Below are 19,443 nucleotides of genomic sequence, written 5' to 3'. Positions count from 1 at the left end.
GATGGAAAGTGGACGAAGGTCTGTGTCCCATGGAAGATAAGTTCACTTTCAACTGAGGAGCTGATGGAGGGACGTCTCAGTGAGATCCTGAGTCAGTCAGCTCATTTCATGGGGTAGCCAAAGGTATCAGCCCTGTCCTGATTAGCTCCTATCCCAAAAGCCCTATTAAGAAACATTCCCTCAGTTTCCCATCTTCACAGGCTTTACCTGTGTGAACTAAGCCGCTGTGCAGATAGTGGTCTTTCACCGCCCTCTTGCAGACAGACTGTGCTATTGCAAGCACGGGCTTTGAGTACTCATAATATAAGTAGCTCACATTGTGTCACTGCCATTGTGACTGCACATGGCCTCCTGGGCCCAGGGGTGCTGGGGGTTCAGCAGCTCCCCCAGCTTGAAGTGGTTTCCATCATATGCAGGATTTACAGTTTGGTTCAATGGCTCTCAGCACCCCACTATTGTTCCAATGCCACTGCCTGGTCCTGTCTTGTATCCCGCTCACCAGCTCAAATCTCCTGCTCGGGGGACCTGCAGTCATTCCCGCAGAGGGATTTTAAATGCTGTTCCTGCAGCTTTTCCTGGCTGTGACATTATATTATAGCACAAGCAGCAAAGAATCCTGTGGCACCTTATAGACTAACAGACGTTTTGGAGCATGAGCTTTCATGGGTGAATACCCACTTCCTCAGATGCATCGTGGGTATTCACCCACAAAAGCTCATGCTCCAAAACGTCTGTTAGTCTATAATGTGCCACAGGATTCTTTGCTGCTTTTACAGATCCAGACTAACACGGCTACCCTCTGATACTTGATATTATAGCACACTGCATCACTACCCTACTCCCTCTTGTGCGAGATGGACCACTCCGAGATACGCACCTATGCCCTGGTTCTCACCCTTGCCTAAGGGCAGCATGTGGTGCATACAGAGGAGACAAGGGCAAACTCCAGGCCCCTTGTGTTAGATTGCAGACATGATAGGCTGGACCCTGTCAGTCAGACTCTGCTTGGTTGCCTTTGGCAGGGCAGTCAAAGGCCAAGAAACTTACACAATCTCCCAGCAGCTGAAACACCCTATGTATCATTGGGGTCCCTCTGGCCACCAGAGCTCAAATTCTTGTTAAAATCTTTCATAGCAGACAGAAATCCCCTGGCCTCAGGGGCAGCTCTAAGCATTTTGCCGCCCCAAGCAAGGCAGGCAGGCTGCCTTCGGTGGCAGGCCTGCGGGAGGTCCTCTGAAGCCGCGGGACCAGCAGACCCTCTGCAGGCAAGCTGTTGAAGGCAGCCTGCCTGCCGCCCTTGCAGCAACCGTCAGAGCGTCTCCAGTGACTTGCCGCCCCAAGCACATGCTTGGCGTGCTGGTGCCTGGAGCCGCCCCTGCCTGGCCTCATCTGTGCTGAGGCTGCCAGCTCTCACGTGGGCATCCAGCCGCTGAGGACAGAAGTTCTCCCAGCTCATAATGACTTTCTGTCACTACCGATCCGGGGCAGACCTAGATGTTGGAGGCTCCCTAGCTCATTCTGTGAATCCTGAGCCAGCTACTCCTCCTAGGGAACGTGTCAAGAAAACTATCACGCCCTCCCACCAAGTGTTTTCTGCAAGTGCAGGTGCAGCTCCACCAGAGGTGTGTGAGGAGGAGGAGGCAGCAGGAGAGATGCAGCCCCAGCTGCAGGCATTCACAGAGGAAGCAGTAGGGGCACTGGGGCTGTAGTAAGGACACGGCAGCTCCAGCAGGCATAGAATTGGAAAGTCTCTTGCTGCTCACTCTAAGGGAAATCAATCAGGTGGAGTCCGACATCAGCTGGAGGCTTGTGTGCATCTGCCCTGCATAGCCCTTGTACCTCGTGGAAGGCTGAAGATGTTTGACGGGGTCTCTTTGCGGGACACAACTTGCCATCAGTTTTTATCTTTAAAGCCCTACTTTGTGAGGCCTGCTTATCAGATCAGGAGCGCATTACCTTGCTGACACTGGAAAAGACAGTGAAACCTGCCTTAGCCATCCCACCTCCTCTAGGCAATCCCCAGTCTGAAGTGCTGACTTTAAAGTAGCCCCCAGGTTTATCAATACACCCAGCCCGTGAAGCCCAGCTCCGCTAGGTGACTGATTGTTCTTGGCTTGATGGATGGTAGCATAAGACAGAGTTCACTTAAAGGGACACCATCAGCATGAGCGTTGCATTTCACTCCAAAAATGTTGTCCCTGTTCGTTATGACTAGCACCTAAGGGGACTATTGCTGAAAGAAATGAGTGTGGGTGTGGGGAGGGAGAAGGGGGAATGTGTCTCTATCCTTCAGCTGGTTTCCTTTGCATATAGTCAATTTCAATATTTCTCTCTATGCTTCAGGGATGGGCAAAGTACAAAACCTGAGATGGAGGCGCTTAGCAGGGGGAAAACTGACCAAAGCCCCGATTCAGCAAAGTATTTATGTAACTTTAACTTAAAAGGAAGCATTCGCTTAAATGCTTTGCTGAATTGGGGCCATGCCGAAAAAGAGATCTTTGTCAATATCACCAGGGAGAAGAAAAACCCTTTGGAAGGATTTTATTTTAGGAGGAAATAATCACAGCCAGTGCTGTTTAAAGGGAGGGGAATATATATATATATTAAAAAAGAGTCAATTTTACATAAATAAATACATTGCAGCAGATCGCCTCACTTTCACTTACAATCCCGAAGAAATAAACAAAAGGAGAGCGAGTCACTCTTAAGCTTTGAGCCAGGTACTTCCTTTTTGTTCTCTGCTTGTACAGCACCTGGTACAGCGTTCTTCAAATGCGGCCACAGTGGCTGCGTGTGGCCACCAGGGAAACTAGCACCCCCTCCCTCTCCCTGTTGCTCCTGGAAGGACAGCCTTGGTATGGGTTGCTGTGGCCACGAGCAGGGGTTGGGCCCTGGAGTCAGCTGGGGCATAACGCTATAGGAGCAGGCAGTGGGTGAGTACCCCACATTCCCAGAGGTGGTGAGGCTCAGGCTTTGGGCTTCAGCGCTGGGGTCGTGGGACAGCAGGCTCTGGAGGTGGGGCTTTGAGCTCTAGCTGTGTGGCGGCAGGCCCTAGGCTCCAGCCACATGGCTTTGGGCTCTGTTCCTGGGCCCTGTTCTCTGGCCGAAGGGCTTCAGGCTCCAGTCCCCCGCTGCCTCCCCCCGCCACCTCCCCCAACCCTCCCTTCAGGGCATAATTTGTTCCCAGGCTTGCCAGGGTGAGTAAGTCTGCTGTGAAAAGTGATACTGGCAGGTTTGTTAATATCACATTTCACAACAGACTTGCTACCTAGCAATAAATAACTTACAATGATTTGGACGTGTCTATGTGCATATTTATTTGGTTTTTAGGGAAAAGGGTGAGAGCAGCCACCAGCAGGAGTTGGTGGCCGCACTCTGAGGCCACCAAAAAAATTGTCCTGAGAACCTCTAGGATAATGGGGACTTTGTCCATGAGTGAGACTCCAAGGGGGTCTGATAATACAAATAATAAAGATCCCATCTCTCCCCCCTCTAACCTCAATCCCCTTCTCAACGCTTTGGACTCCCTGAAACAGACCAAGTGCCAGATCGTCTGAGTCACTGCAGGAGGAATCATCACTTTCCATGCTCAGAAGTTTGTAGCTATTTATTGCACTTGAAACACTAAGAATAAAACTGACAATTCCCCTCCCCCGCCCCCACACTCCAAGTCCCCCAAAAATATAGCATCAGATTTGAGCAGTGATCATTCTGTTCACAGCCACAGGTTCAAAAAAACGGTAACAAAGAATCCAACATGGACACGCCGCTTTACAGATCGGATTCACTTACAAAAGATACCACAAGGCTTAGGGTCCAACCACACTGAGTTACAATCAGGAGAGGACACACTGCAGCCTCTCACTGGGGTTTTCATTTGTTACATTAAAAAGCTCCATTTTTTTTATTATTATATTGTTTTTTGCAGTTGTGTGAAATAAATATTTCCATAGAGATTTCATGTATGTATATATCTATATATATATCTATGTATATCTCATTATAGTTTTTAAACCACTGTTAACATTTTCCCTGCTTGTTCCAAAAATGTTACAAAAGCCCTAAAATTGTGCAACAGTTAGAAAAAAGTAACAACAATCCAAAAGAAACAAGTCAATAAACAACACCCCGCTTCCCCGGAACCCCCGCCCTCCCTCACTGGTGTCACGGTTACAAAAAGGGTGGATGGTTCACAGCCGTGCGAGAACTGAGGAGAAGGAAGGCAGCTCAGCCGAGGGAGGGGAGCCAGGTGGGTCTACGGGGAAGGTCTGTGACCACCCGGGTCCCCGATGGCACTGAATGGGAGCGGGGACAGACAGCAGGTCCTTCATTCCAGGCTCCATCCACGGCAAGGAAGGTGTTTTTGTTACACTTTATATTAAGGTTCCCTGTATCGATAGACTATAAAGTGTTAGAAGATGTTTTAATACATGGTTCATCAATTGTAGAATCCAAGCGGTAGCTTTAAAGCATCAATAACCTCTTCTGAGGAAGTGCCTACAACCTTCTATGGCATCTATTGCTCGCGTCTGTGATGCTTATGCTGGCCGTGGTCATTTGTTAACCCTTTATAAACAGTGTGTAAAGATGTGACCACTTATTCTTTGCACTTCACCACGGCTGTTGTGTCTGTGAAGGGTTAATTGGGGTTCACACCAAGAGTGTTTACCTTCTGAGGATCCTGGAAAATCTCTTTCCCCTGATCCCCAGCCAGGCAATCTGAGGGTGGATCCAAAGCTCCTGGAATGTAGGCATATACCTCCAAAGAACTTCCTGAAAACCCAGCTGAGCATGCCCAAGGGAATATGCCCCCAACATGGCCATAAACACCAACAGATGTGTTTCTCTGGGCTAGAAACGAGGGTTAATCATATTCCTGGGGTGTCCGTGGGAGCGAACTGCATGGTCTTCTGCATCTTTGCTGTCCTCAGGGGAAAGCTACTCCTGGGGCACAGGACTACATCAGGACTGTCTTAAAGATACAATGTCAACATCCTCCACAGACACTGTGGTCATGGTGCCCCACTGCAAACATTAGATATAGCGTTACCTTTGTCTTCAACACCTGATCAATGAGGATTTGCATCAGCTGGACTGCCACAGAGCCACTGCAGAGCCATCCTGGAAACTCGAGGATGGGCCGCTAGCCTATGCCTGCTTGCTGACCTGTCCAGTTCCCTAGTGATGCTACACTAGGTGATGGTCATGGTGGGTTTGGAGTCAAGGTCTGGTTCCTTGCTCATCATACTGGGCAGCGTGATTGTCTTCTGCTGTAGAAAAGAGAGCCTGAAATGTCCTCACAATAACCTACAGGGTAAATTACCAGGGAGGCGACTTTTTAACCATGTAGGTCTCCATAGACCACAAAGCCTTTATACTCGAGGCACGAGATGCACAGGGGTTTAATACAGGCCATTTTCTTTCAGTGACATAGAAAGCTACAAACCTAAGCTGCTCCAAAGACATCAGAAGGCCTGATACCATTAGTGCGGCTTATGGACAGGCAGGTTTACGCTGGACTGTGCCGTGATACCATCACTGCATTGCACTTGTGACTGAAATTGATGGGATGCTGTAGTGTTACCGCCTGTAGGACAGGTCGCAGGGGATCGGGTGTTTTCCACCCTTCAGAGCAGAGCTATCCATAGACGGGTGGCAATGAGGGTGGGAAGGGGCTAAAGTCGCCTGTCTCTTTCCAGGCTGAGGATTGATGCAACAGCGAGGACATGAGAGATGCTGCTGCAGACAGGCTGGCAGCTTTCCGAGGGTCAGAAGGGAATTGCCGCCACCACCACCTCCAGCCTACAAAGCAGAAACCACAGCAGCAAATGCTCTCACCGCAGCTGTTGCTTGTGGTCTCCTGTGACAGATGGGGAAGTAGGAGGGTGACTGAGTGTGGCTTGGCCTCAAGGACTGGGCTACTGGGGGAGAGACAGTGCCCTTTGTTCTGGAAGCCAAAGAAGAGCCAGTCTGCTGTGACAGAGGGTGCTTTGTCTCGGAGGAATTGGAGAGTTTAGGGAAGACCATGGAATCCAGGAGCTGACCAGGGATAAAGGAATTTTGATACGGCTGCAAAAGGAAGGCTGCAGCTTAGTACCGTGTCAATGTTTACTCAAAGACCTGCGCAGACACGTGTGCTAGGTGTCCAGGGCCAAGCTGGGGATGGAGACCAGGGCACAACAATCCGTTTGTGGTAGCAGAGCCCTAAAGTGCGGGTGCTAAAAGCAGACGGGGTGGGCAGGATGTGAACGGCTGGAGCGCCTCTTCCTTGTCAGGATTCTTCTTTCCTGGAAGACGAAAAAGAGCCAAAGTCCCAGCCTCTGCAAGGAACCTGCTTCACTTGGAAATGCTCAGGTGGCTCATTATTATTATTAATAAAGTCTTGTGGGTGTGGTATGACTTCCATCCAGCCCATGATAGAGGATGAGCCTTCCCCTGAGAAAGAAATCCATGGGGAAACAGTCCGAAGAGGGACCACTCACTTCTAAGAAGTCAGGCTATAACCATGCTGGAAGCAAAGCCAAACTGGGTGCAGAAATGGGTGGAGTCTAGGTGGGTGTGGCTGTTCAGCCCTAGCAGCAGAGGTGAGTGTTACCATGGCATCCAATCAGCTTCGTCCCTTCAAAGGAGGCTCTCATATCGTGAAAGGAGAACACTTCTGCACAAAGGTCAACGTTCTTCTGAGCGCCTCTCCATGGTCTCAGAGGTATTTGTGTTCTAAGCCCGGCCTCCAGCACCCTCTCCCCCTAGGGGGACCAGAGAGCAAGGGGGAAAAATCAGGACACTTTTTAGGGGAGAGGGGATGGGTACAGTTGCGTATATAAGACAAAGCCCCTAATATCAGGAGGTCTGGTCACCCTACCTCCTCCCGTCTGTCCAGTCCAGCTGCTCTTTACGGTCAGAACTCACCACGGGTGCAGCTCCACCATCAGTCACAAAGGTAGAAGCTATATGTGCAGGCTGGACTCAAACTACAGCCTCCACTGGTGGAGTTACACCGGGGGCCGATTACCATGCTGGAACTTGATAGCACAGCTGCAGCCTTAATGGCTGATCCTGCAATTAAATCACGATCCGGCCAGCGCCCTGGGAATGTTCACAACATCCAAAATACAGCCAATGCCCAGATGGCATGGTGATTAATAGGTGGATGAGACACCTCATCCGAGTTGGCTTCATGGTAGGTTCTAGAGGAGCATAGTAAGCTGTGAAGGAGCCAACGCCCTCATTTAGACACAAATAGCTTTGGCACTAAGCAAACACAGGAAGAAAAAAACGCTGTGATAAAGCAACCCTAAAAGAATGATCCTCTCCCCAGCATGAGAGTGCCTGTTTAAGAGAAGATTCTGGGCCAGAGTCTCTGCCGGTGTGAGTCAGTGTTGCTCCCTTGTAAATCAGCATAGGTCCATTGAGTTTCATGGACCGACACTGATTTCTACCAGCAAAGAATCTGGCTGATATGTCCCTAAAAAGGCACATTCAGTGCCCATTCCACACAATGAGCTCATGATGGGGTCAGTGGAATCTCACAGAACATGCCTCCTGACGCTTGTCAAATGCCCTGGCTGCTTGGATTTCTTCCCCTCACGTCCAACGAGAAAATATTTTCGCACTTTGCAAACATGGCTGTGTTTCAGCAGGCGGTTGTCCTGCTTTGATGGTGAGCTAAGCACTGGAAAGCACAGAAAAGGCAAAATACACCATTCAGAATTTACATTGAGAATACACTGGGTTTTTTTGTCCAAAACAAGCATCTTTGTTTGTTTGTTTCTAAATACACGCACCGTCTATAAAGTTAAACGTCATGCAAATGAAGAAAGTGCAGTTAGAAAGTCCCCGGGCAGCGCAAGTGCACTGCAGTAACTTAACATCAAAGAGTAAAGAAGTTGCAGTTGGAAAAAAAGAGAACAGGAAATGGAAAGATTACCAAAAAATAACCAGATCACGCCTCTCCTACCTCTGCCAAAAACAGACGTCTTTCCAGTCCCTCCCGATGTCATGAGACTGACAGAACGGTGGCGCCGGAAGAACGACTGGATGGTTGTTTATCGTTCAAGAAAATGCACAGGCTCAGAAATGACCCATGCCTGCTGTATTCCTGCCAGTTGCCTCAGATGTCCCTTGCAGATGATCACTCTCCTTGCGGAACCTGCAACTTCAGCCCAGGAATGCCTCACTGTCCAGTTGTCTCCATTCAAATGGGCACCTCTGACATTCAAACATTTCCATTGCCAATAGAAACGACCACGTTACCACGAGTCCCATGCGTCTTAAGGGGCTCAACGTGGTTCACAAGAAAACCAGCAATGGAACTTTCCCCACCCTGCCCTCTTGGGACCACCTTCATTAAGACCATCGCTTTGTTGCCAAGCCACTCCCACATGTAAACAAAACAAAAACAACCTCCCAAAATCCAGCAACTCCCCCAAAATTCCCACCCCCCCAAACGTTCAATATTTCTAGTTATTACATAAAGTTCCAGCAAATACTCGAAATCAATTTACGAAATACACAGTAGGTTTCTTTTTCCTATAAAAAGGCATGCGTTCAAAGTAGAAGAGATAGCTAAAGTCTTGTTTGTTTCTTAGAAGCATAATCGGATTCCTCAAAGTTTTATTACTAAAGTTTACATTCGCTATCTTTGCTGGAAGGTGTCATGTGGTCGGTTTATTTTTCTCTCTCAAATGAACAGCCGGCTCTATTTCCTTAAGCACCAGTTTTGTCAATACTGTGAATTTCCTGAAGCTGATTAATGGGGAAGGGTTTTGGTTCCTGGTTTTGGGTGGCCTTTAAAAATGAAGAGAAAATTGAGTCTTGGAGGGCAGATTGAAAGAGGAATATGGGGGGCAAAGGGGTAGATTCAACACTAGATATTTGGAGCTGGTCTCTTAAGTTGGCTGGGGGTAAAGAAGACCACCTGCAATGTGTTGGATGATGGTGAAACAGTTCCTATCACTGAGTCAGAAATAGATGAATAATGCTTGCGGAAGAAGAGCCAGCTACCACACCTAACCCATAACCATGGCTATCACTATCACGGCCCTCTGCACAGACAGCTGATCTCTCAACTTGAAATTGTTTTCTTAATCTCTCACTCTCTTTTCCCAGCATCTCTAAGCCCCGCTCCAAAGGGAGAAGGGAGAAAGAAAGGAAAATGTTCACATTTGACCAGCATGGTCAAAATTAGCATGAGAATTCACTGGGCCATGCATACAACCCTGCCCAGTCCAGTGAGTTTGCACGCTAATTGCCGGCCCAGCTGTTTCTAGGAAGAGAAACAAAGGATATATTTTACTCACCCGTCACAATAAAACCCTACTCGCCCTAGAGTAGCAGGTGAGTAGGATAGTGAAAGAATTTAAGCAGATGTCCTTCAGCTGTCACTGCAAAGAAGAACTGGGAGGGCAGGAGCCCTGAGGGGGAGCGGTGTGGGGGACATACCAAGGTCAAGGGCATCAGACTAGGTACCTAGACACCAATAAGGCAAAATCCATTGGTGCTGAGAGGAGGTGGCCCCAGACCTTGGTCAGCCCAAAGTAGCTTGAAACTCCCTTCACGCTCCACCCTTTTGCCTTGGTCCTCAGAGACTCCCAGGCAGAGGTGAGGACGGAGGTGGAATAGGAGTCCTATCCCGTCCTATGAGAAACGCACTGATCTGTGAGGGAGGATGCGTGTGGATCTGTGAGTTCTGGAGAAGTGGCAGGTGGAGGCCTTCGCCTCAGACACGTTCTGTGTGTTGGCCACTTATTTTTAATTGTCTTACCACGGATGGTGTCATGCAGAAGCAGTGGGACCTGTGCACAGGCCCTGACAGAGCTTGCTGCGCCCAAGGGTGACAGTATGGGGGTGAGTGGGAGGAGGGAGAGAGAGAGAGAGAGAGAGAGAGAGAGAGAGAGAGAGAGAGAGAAGTCAATTCGAAGCTCGTTCGGGCCTGGTTATCCTTTGTTTGTTTTTGGTGAGGAGCCAGGTGGGTAGGAGGAATTCCAGCAAGAGCCAAGCAGTAGACCCAGCAGCCAAGTTCCATATGTGAAGGAGGGGGGTGGGTATTCCCTTCGCAGTCAGGAAGTGACAAACCTGGCCCAAGCGGCAAACGCTTCAGCTGGAAAACACAAGTCGGGCGGGGGGGAGGGGACTTTTCATTCCATTTGTCCTTTAGAAAGGCCTCACGGGCATGTCTTTTGTGTCTGCCTCTGCCCCGCCTTCCTCAGGAGCTAACCAGCAAGCCCGCCCCAGATCAGTCACCTCACCTGGGTTTGATTTTTCCTGCAGCCACTCACTGGGTCACATTGACTCCGATTGTGCTAACTGAGAATCCAGCCCATGCACATGATCAAGAGGGGACGCAGTGCCTGCATCTCCCAGCAGAGAGAGGACATGAGACACTCAACTGCCATGGGAGTTTTCAGGGGGCAGGCACCATCAGGATCAGGCCCTAAGGCTCGTGACTGGTTCATGCACAGAATCCAGACAGAATTTCATCCCATTTCCGAGCTGGATTTTCCTTCCTCTTCCCTCCCTTGCTCCCTCCCTCCCCCACACCCTGATGCCTCCACCCCCCGGCTCCAATGCAGAATGGATCTAGCAGGCAGAAGCCACAAGCTGGATGTGGAAAAATAGCTTAGCAGGCTGGAGGGGGAAAAAAAGCATGAGGCATTTAACAAGTATGCAGGGCCGGGCCAGATAACGCTTCCAAACCTGCAGTCAAGGGAGACCTTGGGTCACGCTACAGTGTGGCAGGGGGTGGTGTGTGAGCTGCGTGGTGCTGCCAGAGCTCTGTGCTCAGAACCAGAGTCCCCCGGGTAGTCAGGAAGTCTCTTCCCCATCACAGCTCCACCCAGGGCAGGGGCAGGTTCTCGGCACCTCTCTTGATCAACAGGGAGACTGCTAGCTTTTCCTCTAACTCCCTCCACAGACACACATTGCAGTTCTGGACCTATTCCTCTTCCCCGTCCCACCCCACTCCAGCCGCTATGGCACAGGAGTTGAGGGCAGATCACACACTGGACCTTGGACCTGGCTGGAGAACCCGACTGAATGGCTCAACATGGGGGTGGCGGGAAAATTTGCCTCAATTAGCCCTGACACTGCCTAGGATAAAATTACACAAGTGTCAGTCCTAGTGCTTCAGGGTAAGAGCTGATCCCCAGTTGAGGCCTGGACAAAAATGAACTTCCCTCCCCAAGGCAGAGCTTGCACAGTTAGGTGCATTCTGTGAAACCTATTAAGCTTCTCTAAAGCATAAAGGCATCAGCCACTGTTAGAGACAAGGACCCAGAATGACTCTCGGTCCATTCAGTTCCTTTAGTGAGCCCTCTATCCCTTCACCCTTACTCTCCTCTGCCATTCTAGTCTCCGTGCCTGACGAACAGGAGTCAACGGCCGGTGGAAAGGGCTGGCCACGGTTTCTCATTAGCTTACTGTGGTAGAACGGAAGGTGCTCCAGATCTGTGGAAGTGAACGATTTGCCATTTGCCATCTCGGCGGTGCCAGATGCGGGTCTCCTCAGACTGGGCAGTGCGTGGGATGCCACCTGCATCGACGTACTGTGTGATGCGGATATAGGCGATGCAGGCCGACTCGTCTCCCATCAGGTGGATGTGTGGGTTCAGGATGGTGGTGTGCACCGGCTTGCTGTTCCTGGACCACACTGGACATGGGGAAGGCAGGTGGAATTACACAGAGGCAGGGGTCCTGTGTGCACCCAGCTCTTCCTATGTGAATGGGGAATCTCCTCTCTCCTTGACTAGCCACCACAGGCTGTAGCCATACGGAAAGAGGAGATACTTAGCAAGCAGACTTCTTGCCGGTGCCATGGAGCATTAGATCATTTCTGCATCAACACAGCTCAGACTGAGAAGGGGTCGTTCTATAAAACATTTACTAACCAACAACTAACCAAAACACCACTCCATGAGCCAGCCGCTCCCCATTTCAAATTATTTAACAGATTTGATTTGCTTTCCACCTAGATCTTTTGGTATGGCCGAGAGACAGCACTGAGAACATCCCATCTGGGGAGATCCAGAGATGCCCCAGCTCAGCCACCCAGCTCTTCCAAGCGACATCAAAGCATATTAACACGAGAGGTCAACAGCCTCTTGGGGGGAAAGAAGCTGCTTACAGTTTTCAAAGTAGAATCGATGGAACTCCAGTCCTTCCACCAGGTTCCCCAAGGCCTCGGGCTCAAAGGCAGTCATTCCAGGATCACACATCTTCCTGAGGAAGCCAAAGCCCAGAGAGAGGCAGGAGATTATCTCATTGTTTCAAACTGGAAGGTCTCCAGGAATGTTGCTACATAACAATACATTCATCCTAGCTCTGGGGTCTCTTCTGGAATATAGAGTACAACATCCCTTCTCTCTGTCCCAGCTCTCTCTCACTTCACCTAAGATCTGCTTCTGCTGAGAATGACAGTTCTCTGACAGCAGGAACAACGTACCCCACTGTTTGCTCTGCATGACACAAGGACTACACAGATGCATGCACCACCTAGCAACCTTTTAAAAGACATAGTTAAAGATCCCCAAATACTCCTCTGGATGATTCTCACGTCTCCAGGATGGGAGTTAACAGCAGGAACTGCTGGAATAAAGCACCAAGAACTTTAGGGAGAGATAAGCCCTGTTTCTCATCATGTTAGCATCAGCATCCCCGGCATAACTGTACAGAAAAGCAGCAGGGCAACATGCCAGTCACAATTCAGCCCTGTGCAATGCACATAAAATGTTACCTGGGAGATAGCTTGCAGCTGGCACCAAAACCAAGCAGGGGGAATTCCATCATGTAGATGGGCCCAAGTCAGATCCATTTACCCACATCCCCCTGAGCTGTGAAGGGTTCAGATAAAGGAGGACAAATCTGCCTTCTGGGGAATTTGCAGAACAACAAGGTTTTGCAACACCCAGAGCACTTGTACTGAAGCTGCTAGGTGGCCCCTCCATCTGGACCCGAGCTGCCTCTTGCACATCTCCCCTAATGAGGTATAGAAGGACTTGGCTGAAAAGTCGTGTGCTCTGAGCTAATGCCAATAATTCAGGGAGAGGATTATGGTGCTCCATCACCACATGGAACTGAGTCTTTGTGATACCCTACGTAAGCTTTTGCAGAGCTAGAATAGGCTTCTGACCTCTTTTCTGAGCTAAAAAATAACCCGAATAAAAACCTAACCCTGCTCCATACCAATAAACCCCAGCTCTTGGTCTCTGAGGCAGGAACTGAAATCTGGGTGAGCTCAGCAGTAGCTCTTAAATAGGCTTGGGACACAGGAGTTTGTAGGCGGGAATGTCTTTGAGTAGTACTTGGTCAGCTAGTAGAAACTTGCTCTGTTTCCAAGTACCACAAGGCAATTCCAAGGAATACTGTGTGGAAATAACATTCCTCCCTCCATCATAAATCATAATTACAATTATTCATCCTTCAGCATTCCATAAAATGCACCCACCCATTATAATGAGGGGAGAGCGGCATGGTCCAGTGGTATGGTTTGAGTGTATGGGACTGGAAGATCAGATCTCCTGAATCCCAGGCCCAGCTCTGACACTGACCCTCTGGAGTCCTGAACTAGTCACTTACTTTTTCTGGGTCTCACCATCTTAGCAACCCGTCATTTCCCACTGGATGGCCACACAAACCAACCTACTCCTTTTTCACAGCCGAGAGCACCTGGCAGTGTTGTAGCTAACTGAACCCCACTTAGCTAGCGGAGCCAAACTTCCCCTCTCCCCCTTATACAGTCAGAACCCACCCCAGATCCACTCACGTGTAGGACTCAAAGTCTCCGTTGCTTATTGCTTCAATCAGTTGCTCTGTTACTTTAATAATTTCTTGTTTTCGTACTGTTCATTTTAAAAAAAACAAAAGCACAAATGTTGAGGTCCCCATGAGAAAAAGGGCATCCCTATTCACCCATTCACTTGAGAAAACTTGTCTGGGGAGAGGGGCCCAGAGGATGGAAAGTGGGGATTCCTGCCTGGATGGATGGGAGCAGGAAAGGGCCTGCGAACGATGAGCTAGAAAAGTTCTTACCATAGCAGGTGAGGAAGTTCCTTCAGAATCAGGGACACTTACAGGAATTCTTTATTTTCATCTCTTTTTACAAAACTAAAGGGTTTTGTAAATCCTGTGTTTTGTAAAATCTGTGGTATAAAATGGTGGCATGGAGTCTTGAGTGACCTCAGCATCACCATCTAGCCAGTAAATCTCCATCAGTTTAACCATCTCTAAGCAAGTGAACTTTGCTTGACCCTCCCAAGACTTTTTATCCTTCTCACTAGCCGGAATGCTGTGCTGCATACTCCTAGCCAAACACTAGGGTGGCTGGACCCAGCTAACAGGTCCCTCATCTGGTGGCTGGGTGTCCATCCTGCTTGTGATCACAGCTGAGGCTTAAGTTGGGATCATCCTAGTCTGTGGGTGACACTTGTACCATGCAAGCCAAAAAACACCTTTTGCCTCTGCCCAAGGTAGGAGGAGGTGCACTAAACTAGCCTTGCCTGGAGAGGAGAGTTCTCCTTGCAGTCTCTGAGGGATTTTCTGACCTTGGAATCCCACCTGCCTCCATTCCATTGCCCACAGTAAACGCCGGGAGAAAACCAGCAAATGTAACTCTCAGCGGGGGCCAGGCTGATGTTTTGCGTCGTCACACCTGTTCCCAGCTGGATCTGGGTTAAGCCTAACCCTGCTTGGGATGAGTCCAGTGATACTCACTGGCACTTTTGAAGGAGCCTGCCAGAACTACCCCCAGTGTTTATTAATGAAGTCCAAGTCAGATGCAGACCAGAAGTCTGTGTGATTCACAACGTAGAGTTAATTTTTTATTACGCCAAAGGGGGAAGAGAGAGAGAGAAGGTCACTAATAAAAATGAATATCTAGCTCTGGGCCTTTCTTGCATGCTTGGCCTGAAGTGTTTCCACCCTTTGAAATGTTAATTTCCATCCCCTGTCTCTTGGAAGTTGTTCCTTGTGAGGACAAATTTTCAATTAACTATAATGTCAGGCCAGAGTCCACATCACTTGCTGTTGGGTTCACTTCATTGGGGAGACTTTACAAATTAGCGCTGAAAAATTATTCCCCAGGCTATTCTTGGCAAGTTGGCACTGACAAACAGGAGGGAGGTACTTCCTCCCTAGCCTCTTCCCAAAGGCTGATTAACTTTTCAGACTATCTCCAGCGGCAGTGTCAGAAGGGACAGGCACGAAAAAGAGCTAGGCAGGGAGGGCAGCACTTGCAGAGTGGGGCAAGGGTTTGCTGAGCTCAAGCACTTCCAAAGACTGGGAAGATCCTTGGGGAAGTGCCGGACTGGATTCTGGCAGGGTCAGAATAATGCAATGGCTAACTGTATATCTCCGCATAAAGAACGGCATGTTGCGGTGATGTTCTGGAGTAAAACACTGTGCATTAGAGAGGGATCAAAACTGAGGCCAGTCATCTGCCTCTCCTACAGTGATCCCTTGGGCGTGCAGATAAAATGGGCCAAATTGCTCCCTAGTGTAAGCCCAGTATGTTCACAGAGACTTGGGCACCCTAGTAATAACAACATCTAACTCTGATCTAGTGCTTTTCATCTTGTAGCACTTTCAGTATCACTATCCCCATATCATAAATCGGAAAACTGAGGCATGAGGCACAAATGAGTTTATACTGTATGGACAATAACTGTGTCTGACTTGGGAGGGTCCAGTGACAAGGATAGGATCCCTGCACTTCTCTCCCTGACGCCTGGAGGCCAGTCACTGTACCTTTGGTGTCTTCATCTTCAATAGTGGTGTTAGTGCTCTCCGAAGACTCCTGAGCAAAGAACAGAAAGGAGAGAGGAAAAGTAAGACCCACTCTACACTGTTTGTTAGAAGGCTCCTGTGCACTCAGCAATCCGTCACCCAGGTTCTACCCAACTCTGCAAATGGACCGAAATCAGGTAAAACAGCAGCTGACCGAGCCAGCCATCAACCACCACTCTAGCTTAGTAACTGCAGAACTGACTTTCAAACCTTGTAGCCAAAGAGAATGGGGTCAGTGTCTGTAGGAGTGGACATGCCTTTCCTGCAACCATCTACAGTGACATACAAAGGGCGGATCTGGGGGAGGGGGGGTGTCAAAGGTTCCTAGGACTGCAGCCGGAAAGGGCAGGAAGAGGCTGTGCAGGGGTGAAAGACATCATGTTGACTGTACAACAGGAAAAGAAATGTACAAATTAACAAAGAGAGGTAACTGCGATGAGAGAGCGAGGGGACTGTGCAGGAGTGAGAGAGACCACATTGACTGCATAATAGGGAGAGAAATGGACAATAAAACAGAGAGGGCTTCCAAGACCCACACAGACTGCCAAAGGCTGAACCAAACAGCCTAGCGAGAGACAGATTTGCATGGAGAGGCGCCAGGGCCACTGAACCCATCCACTCTCCAAATTTCCCAGGAAAGCTGACTCTGCTAGCTGAGCTAGAGGAACTGCTCGACAGCTCATCCCAGCCAAGGCATGTTTATGTATTACCCATAATCTACAGGAGTGGGCTGGCAAGTGCTGCCATTGCTGATATGACTCCCGTGATTGTACAGTTCCAGCAGAGCCAAGTAAGGTGTTTTTTCAAGGGTCTTTGGACTGATGCAGCCTGCAGACAGGAGGACTGGGAGAAATGTGTGATAACCTACCAGCAGGAAGCAAAACTGGCTTCCTGTTGGCCTGGGGCACCACCAACCTTGTTCAAGGGATCTGGGGGTGATTCTGCTTTGAAAATGTTCCCTCCAACCCTAGTGTCCCCTGTTCCCTACCCCCTGTGTCAAAGGTAAGCTCCAAGAACGGGGTAGGCTGGCACACGTTGAGAGGCTCAGCATTAGCAGCATTGAGGAAGACGAAGGGCACTCACCATTAACTGAACGCTGGAACTGGACTTTCTTTTCTGGAAAAACAAGGAGAAGAGATGGGACAGGGAGAGACACAGAGTGAGAAAGGCAGAGAGCAGCACATGGGAGACAGCAGCTCCTGAGCCACCCTTCACAGTCCTTTTGCAGGGGGGAATTTGGGGGTAAATTTGGCACTCTGAGTGAGAAACCGATGCCACTAGCTAAGGTGAAAACACAGTGCAGCCAATGCTATGCAAGCTTCCCAACAGAGCTCCACCAATGCCTCTCAGCCCTGATCTGCCGCAACATCTCCTACTCCAATTCTGGATCCATGCACAGCTCTGCCTGTGCAATTCAGTCCTCGCCTTGCTATTCCAAAACTGAGCCTCTCTGAGCAATGACAGCCAATCATGCCAAATTGTGCAGTGGTTTTGCAGTGTGGACAAACATCCACTAGGATCTAGCATGAGACTACCAAACTCATTCTACTTGTGACTATACAAGAATCTGAAACCAGGTGAGATGCTAGTATTCTAATCCTCTTCACCAACTAAATTTCCTTCTACCTTGATTCTGCATGTGAGCAAGTGGTGTTATAAATAATGGAATTGCTTAGTTGCAGGTCCTCTATGGAGTAATTTTTACATCCAGGAGTGTGCTACAGAGCACTTCTTGAACAAACCAAGTCAAGGTGTCCTGGGTATAATTCTAGCACCTCGGCTATCTCCTTAGAACACAGCTGAGCTCCTCAAAAGAGAAGACCCTATGTATATACTTTTACTACCCAAGAATGCTCTGGACTCCTTGAATAAAAAGACCCCTTGAACAGATTCCTGCCTATTACCCCAAAATACTGCTGGGCACCTCCTGCAGATTCTTGGCTTATGCGCCCAGCTTCTTTTCACCGTCTGTTGGTTCTTCAAAGGGATGGGCAAGATGACCTACCGCCTTTTCTCTATCTCTAACTTCTAGGATGTACAGCAGGGTTATCAATTCTCTAAGAACACATTCCACTTTGACTTCCATGATGCTAGGAGGTGGTGAAGATGTGGGAATTTCCAGTTCCTGCCAACAGTAAAGGCCAATGCAAAACACATCAGATTTGGGAGCTGCCATGCCAAGATAACAGGCTTGGTGCCGGCACATTGAATTAGACATAGACATACCTCCCACTGCCAACGGGGCAGTGGGCAAAAGCTATGCATGTCCCTTGTGAGATAAAACTCAGTGTCCCATCACAATGGGCTGTGTTATAAAGAGCCATCCGAATCCACTAATGCTTATTACCACTTGTTCCTCCCTTTGCATCCTAAACGAGTGCAGCCATTTCATGAGGTTCCATCCTACATTAGCACAGCTACCACCACCATTGGCATCACGAGATGTCCTAAATTAGTCTCCCAGTACATATATACATCCTCAAACATGACGTATGGCTAGATGGTGGCGACCGCTGTATTTAGGGTGAAACCTGATGAGAAAGCCTAGTGACAGCTACCTTGATTCAGGACATAGGAAGATGCCAGGAGGGTCAAGAGCTTTCACTAATTCAGTATGGGAGACGAGGAAGTCAGGGTAGAAATTTCAGACAGAACATGATGCAACACAAAGCAGTGACCGCACTAATTTAGGACGTACAGTAACAGGATGCAACATGGGGCAGTGACTTCATTAATTTAGGACGTAACAGGATGGGACAAGGGGCAGTGATTGCATTCATTTACAATGTAACAAGATGTGACACCACACAGGGCAGTGAATGTGGTGGACCAAAAGGAGGAAAAGGAGGACCAAAATGCCCTCCGTGCATTGCGGGTAGGGAAATTCTGGCCATGTGAAAATTGTTTCAAGGGAAAAGAACCTCTGGGGGTTGCAGGTTTCCAAATCCACAGGGCTACACAGCTGGCTGTCTGCATTAGCAGGACAGGGGGTAGCAGAAGTGGGAGGAATCCTGCTTCCCAACTATTTGCAAGATTATGTGATGGCTGCATTAACTCAGGGATGGGACAGTAACTCAGGAATGGTGGATCTGCTGCCTGGGACCAGTGTGCTGTCATGGGACGGTGAACCCAATGGATTCCCCAAATGAGGACACAACCCATCCAGCATCATACCAGACCATATGGCCTGAGTTACAGTGATGTTCACTGATAAACAGCACTTCCCCTCCCCACTTGGGGGGGAAGGGTACTCACACTCCTGTCCCCAAAGAGCCCATGGAGTTTTAAAGACACTGTCCCACTTTTGCTGCTAAGTTAAAACCACAAACCAAAGAAATGAACACATCTAGCATGTGCCCTGATTTCTGCAGATTGACCACAATCTGTCACGCCAGCTTCACCCCGTGGCATGTCTGGCTGCCAGCCTGAACATTCCATTCCTCTGTGCCCCAGAGGCTGCTGGGATGGAAGCCATGCCCCTGGGAGAGAATGGTGCCTCCTGGCTTGCCGGGGCAGCAAGGTGTGGGGAATGGTGCTACTGAACGGTCCATTGGGAAAGAACTAACACCTGTGTTGTTTTGGCAGGCGCTCTTCCTCTACCCCTCCCACAAAGATAGCACTTCTCCCATCTTCCCATCAAGTTGTATCATGGCACGGGGGCAGGGA

At 49.2% G+C, this 19,443-nt stretch overlaps 1 protein-coding gene across 4 annotated transcripts in view; it reads right to left on the bottom strand.

Annotated features, from left to right (window-relative positions):
• Positions 1–3,996: 3,996 nt before the first annotated feature.
• The window catches only part of CAMK2A (calcium/calmodulin dependent protein kinase II alpha), a 74,277-nt gene continuing 58,830 nt past the window's right edge, over positions 3,997–19,443 (bottom strand). For 2 of the 4 annotated variants that reach the window (XM_030571748.1, XM_030571751.1), the window contains exons 14-19: positions 16,861–16,893; positions 15,739–15,787; positions 13,760–13,835; positions 12,122–12,216; positions 11,419–11,647; positions 3,997–10,099 (exon numbers count right to left, since the gene is read on the bottom strand). In XM_030571748.1, the coding sequence (XP_030427608.1) occupies positions 10,096–10,099; positions 11,419–11,647; positions 12,122–12,216; positions 13,760–13,835; positions 15,739–15,787; positions 16,861–16,893 (486 nt within the window). In that variant the 3' untranslated portion in view covers positions 3,997–10,095. Of the gene's footprint in view, positions 10,100–11,414; positions 11,648–12,121; positions 12,217–13,759; positions 13,836–15,738; positions 15,788–16,860; positions 16,894–19,443 lie in introns of those variants that run through there. The other 2 variants (XM_030571749.1, XM_030571750.1) reach the window with 2 other exon arrangements.

Source organism: Gopherus evgoodei, chromosome 8, assembly GCF_007399415.2.
Source record: "Gopherus evgoodei ecotype Sinaloan lineage chromosome 8, rGopEvg1_v1.p, whole genome shotgun sequence".
Classification (NCBI taxonomy): Eukaryota; Metazoa; Chordata; order Testudines; family Testudinidae; genus Gopherus; species Gopherus evgoodei.
The sequence above is the reverse complement of the archived record's forward strand: the minus strand, read 5'-3'. Positions and strand labels throughout refer to the sequence as shown.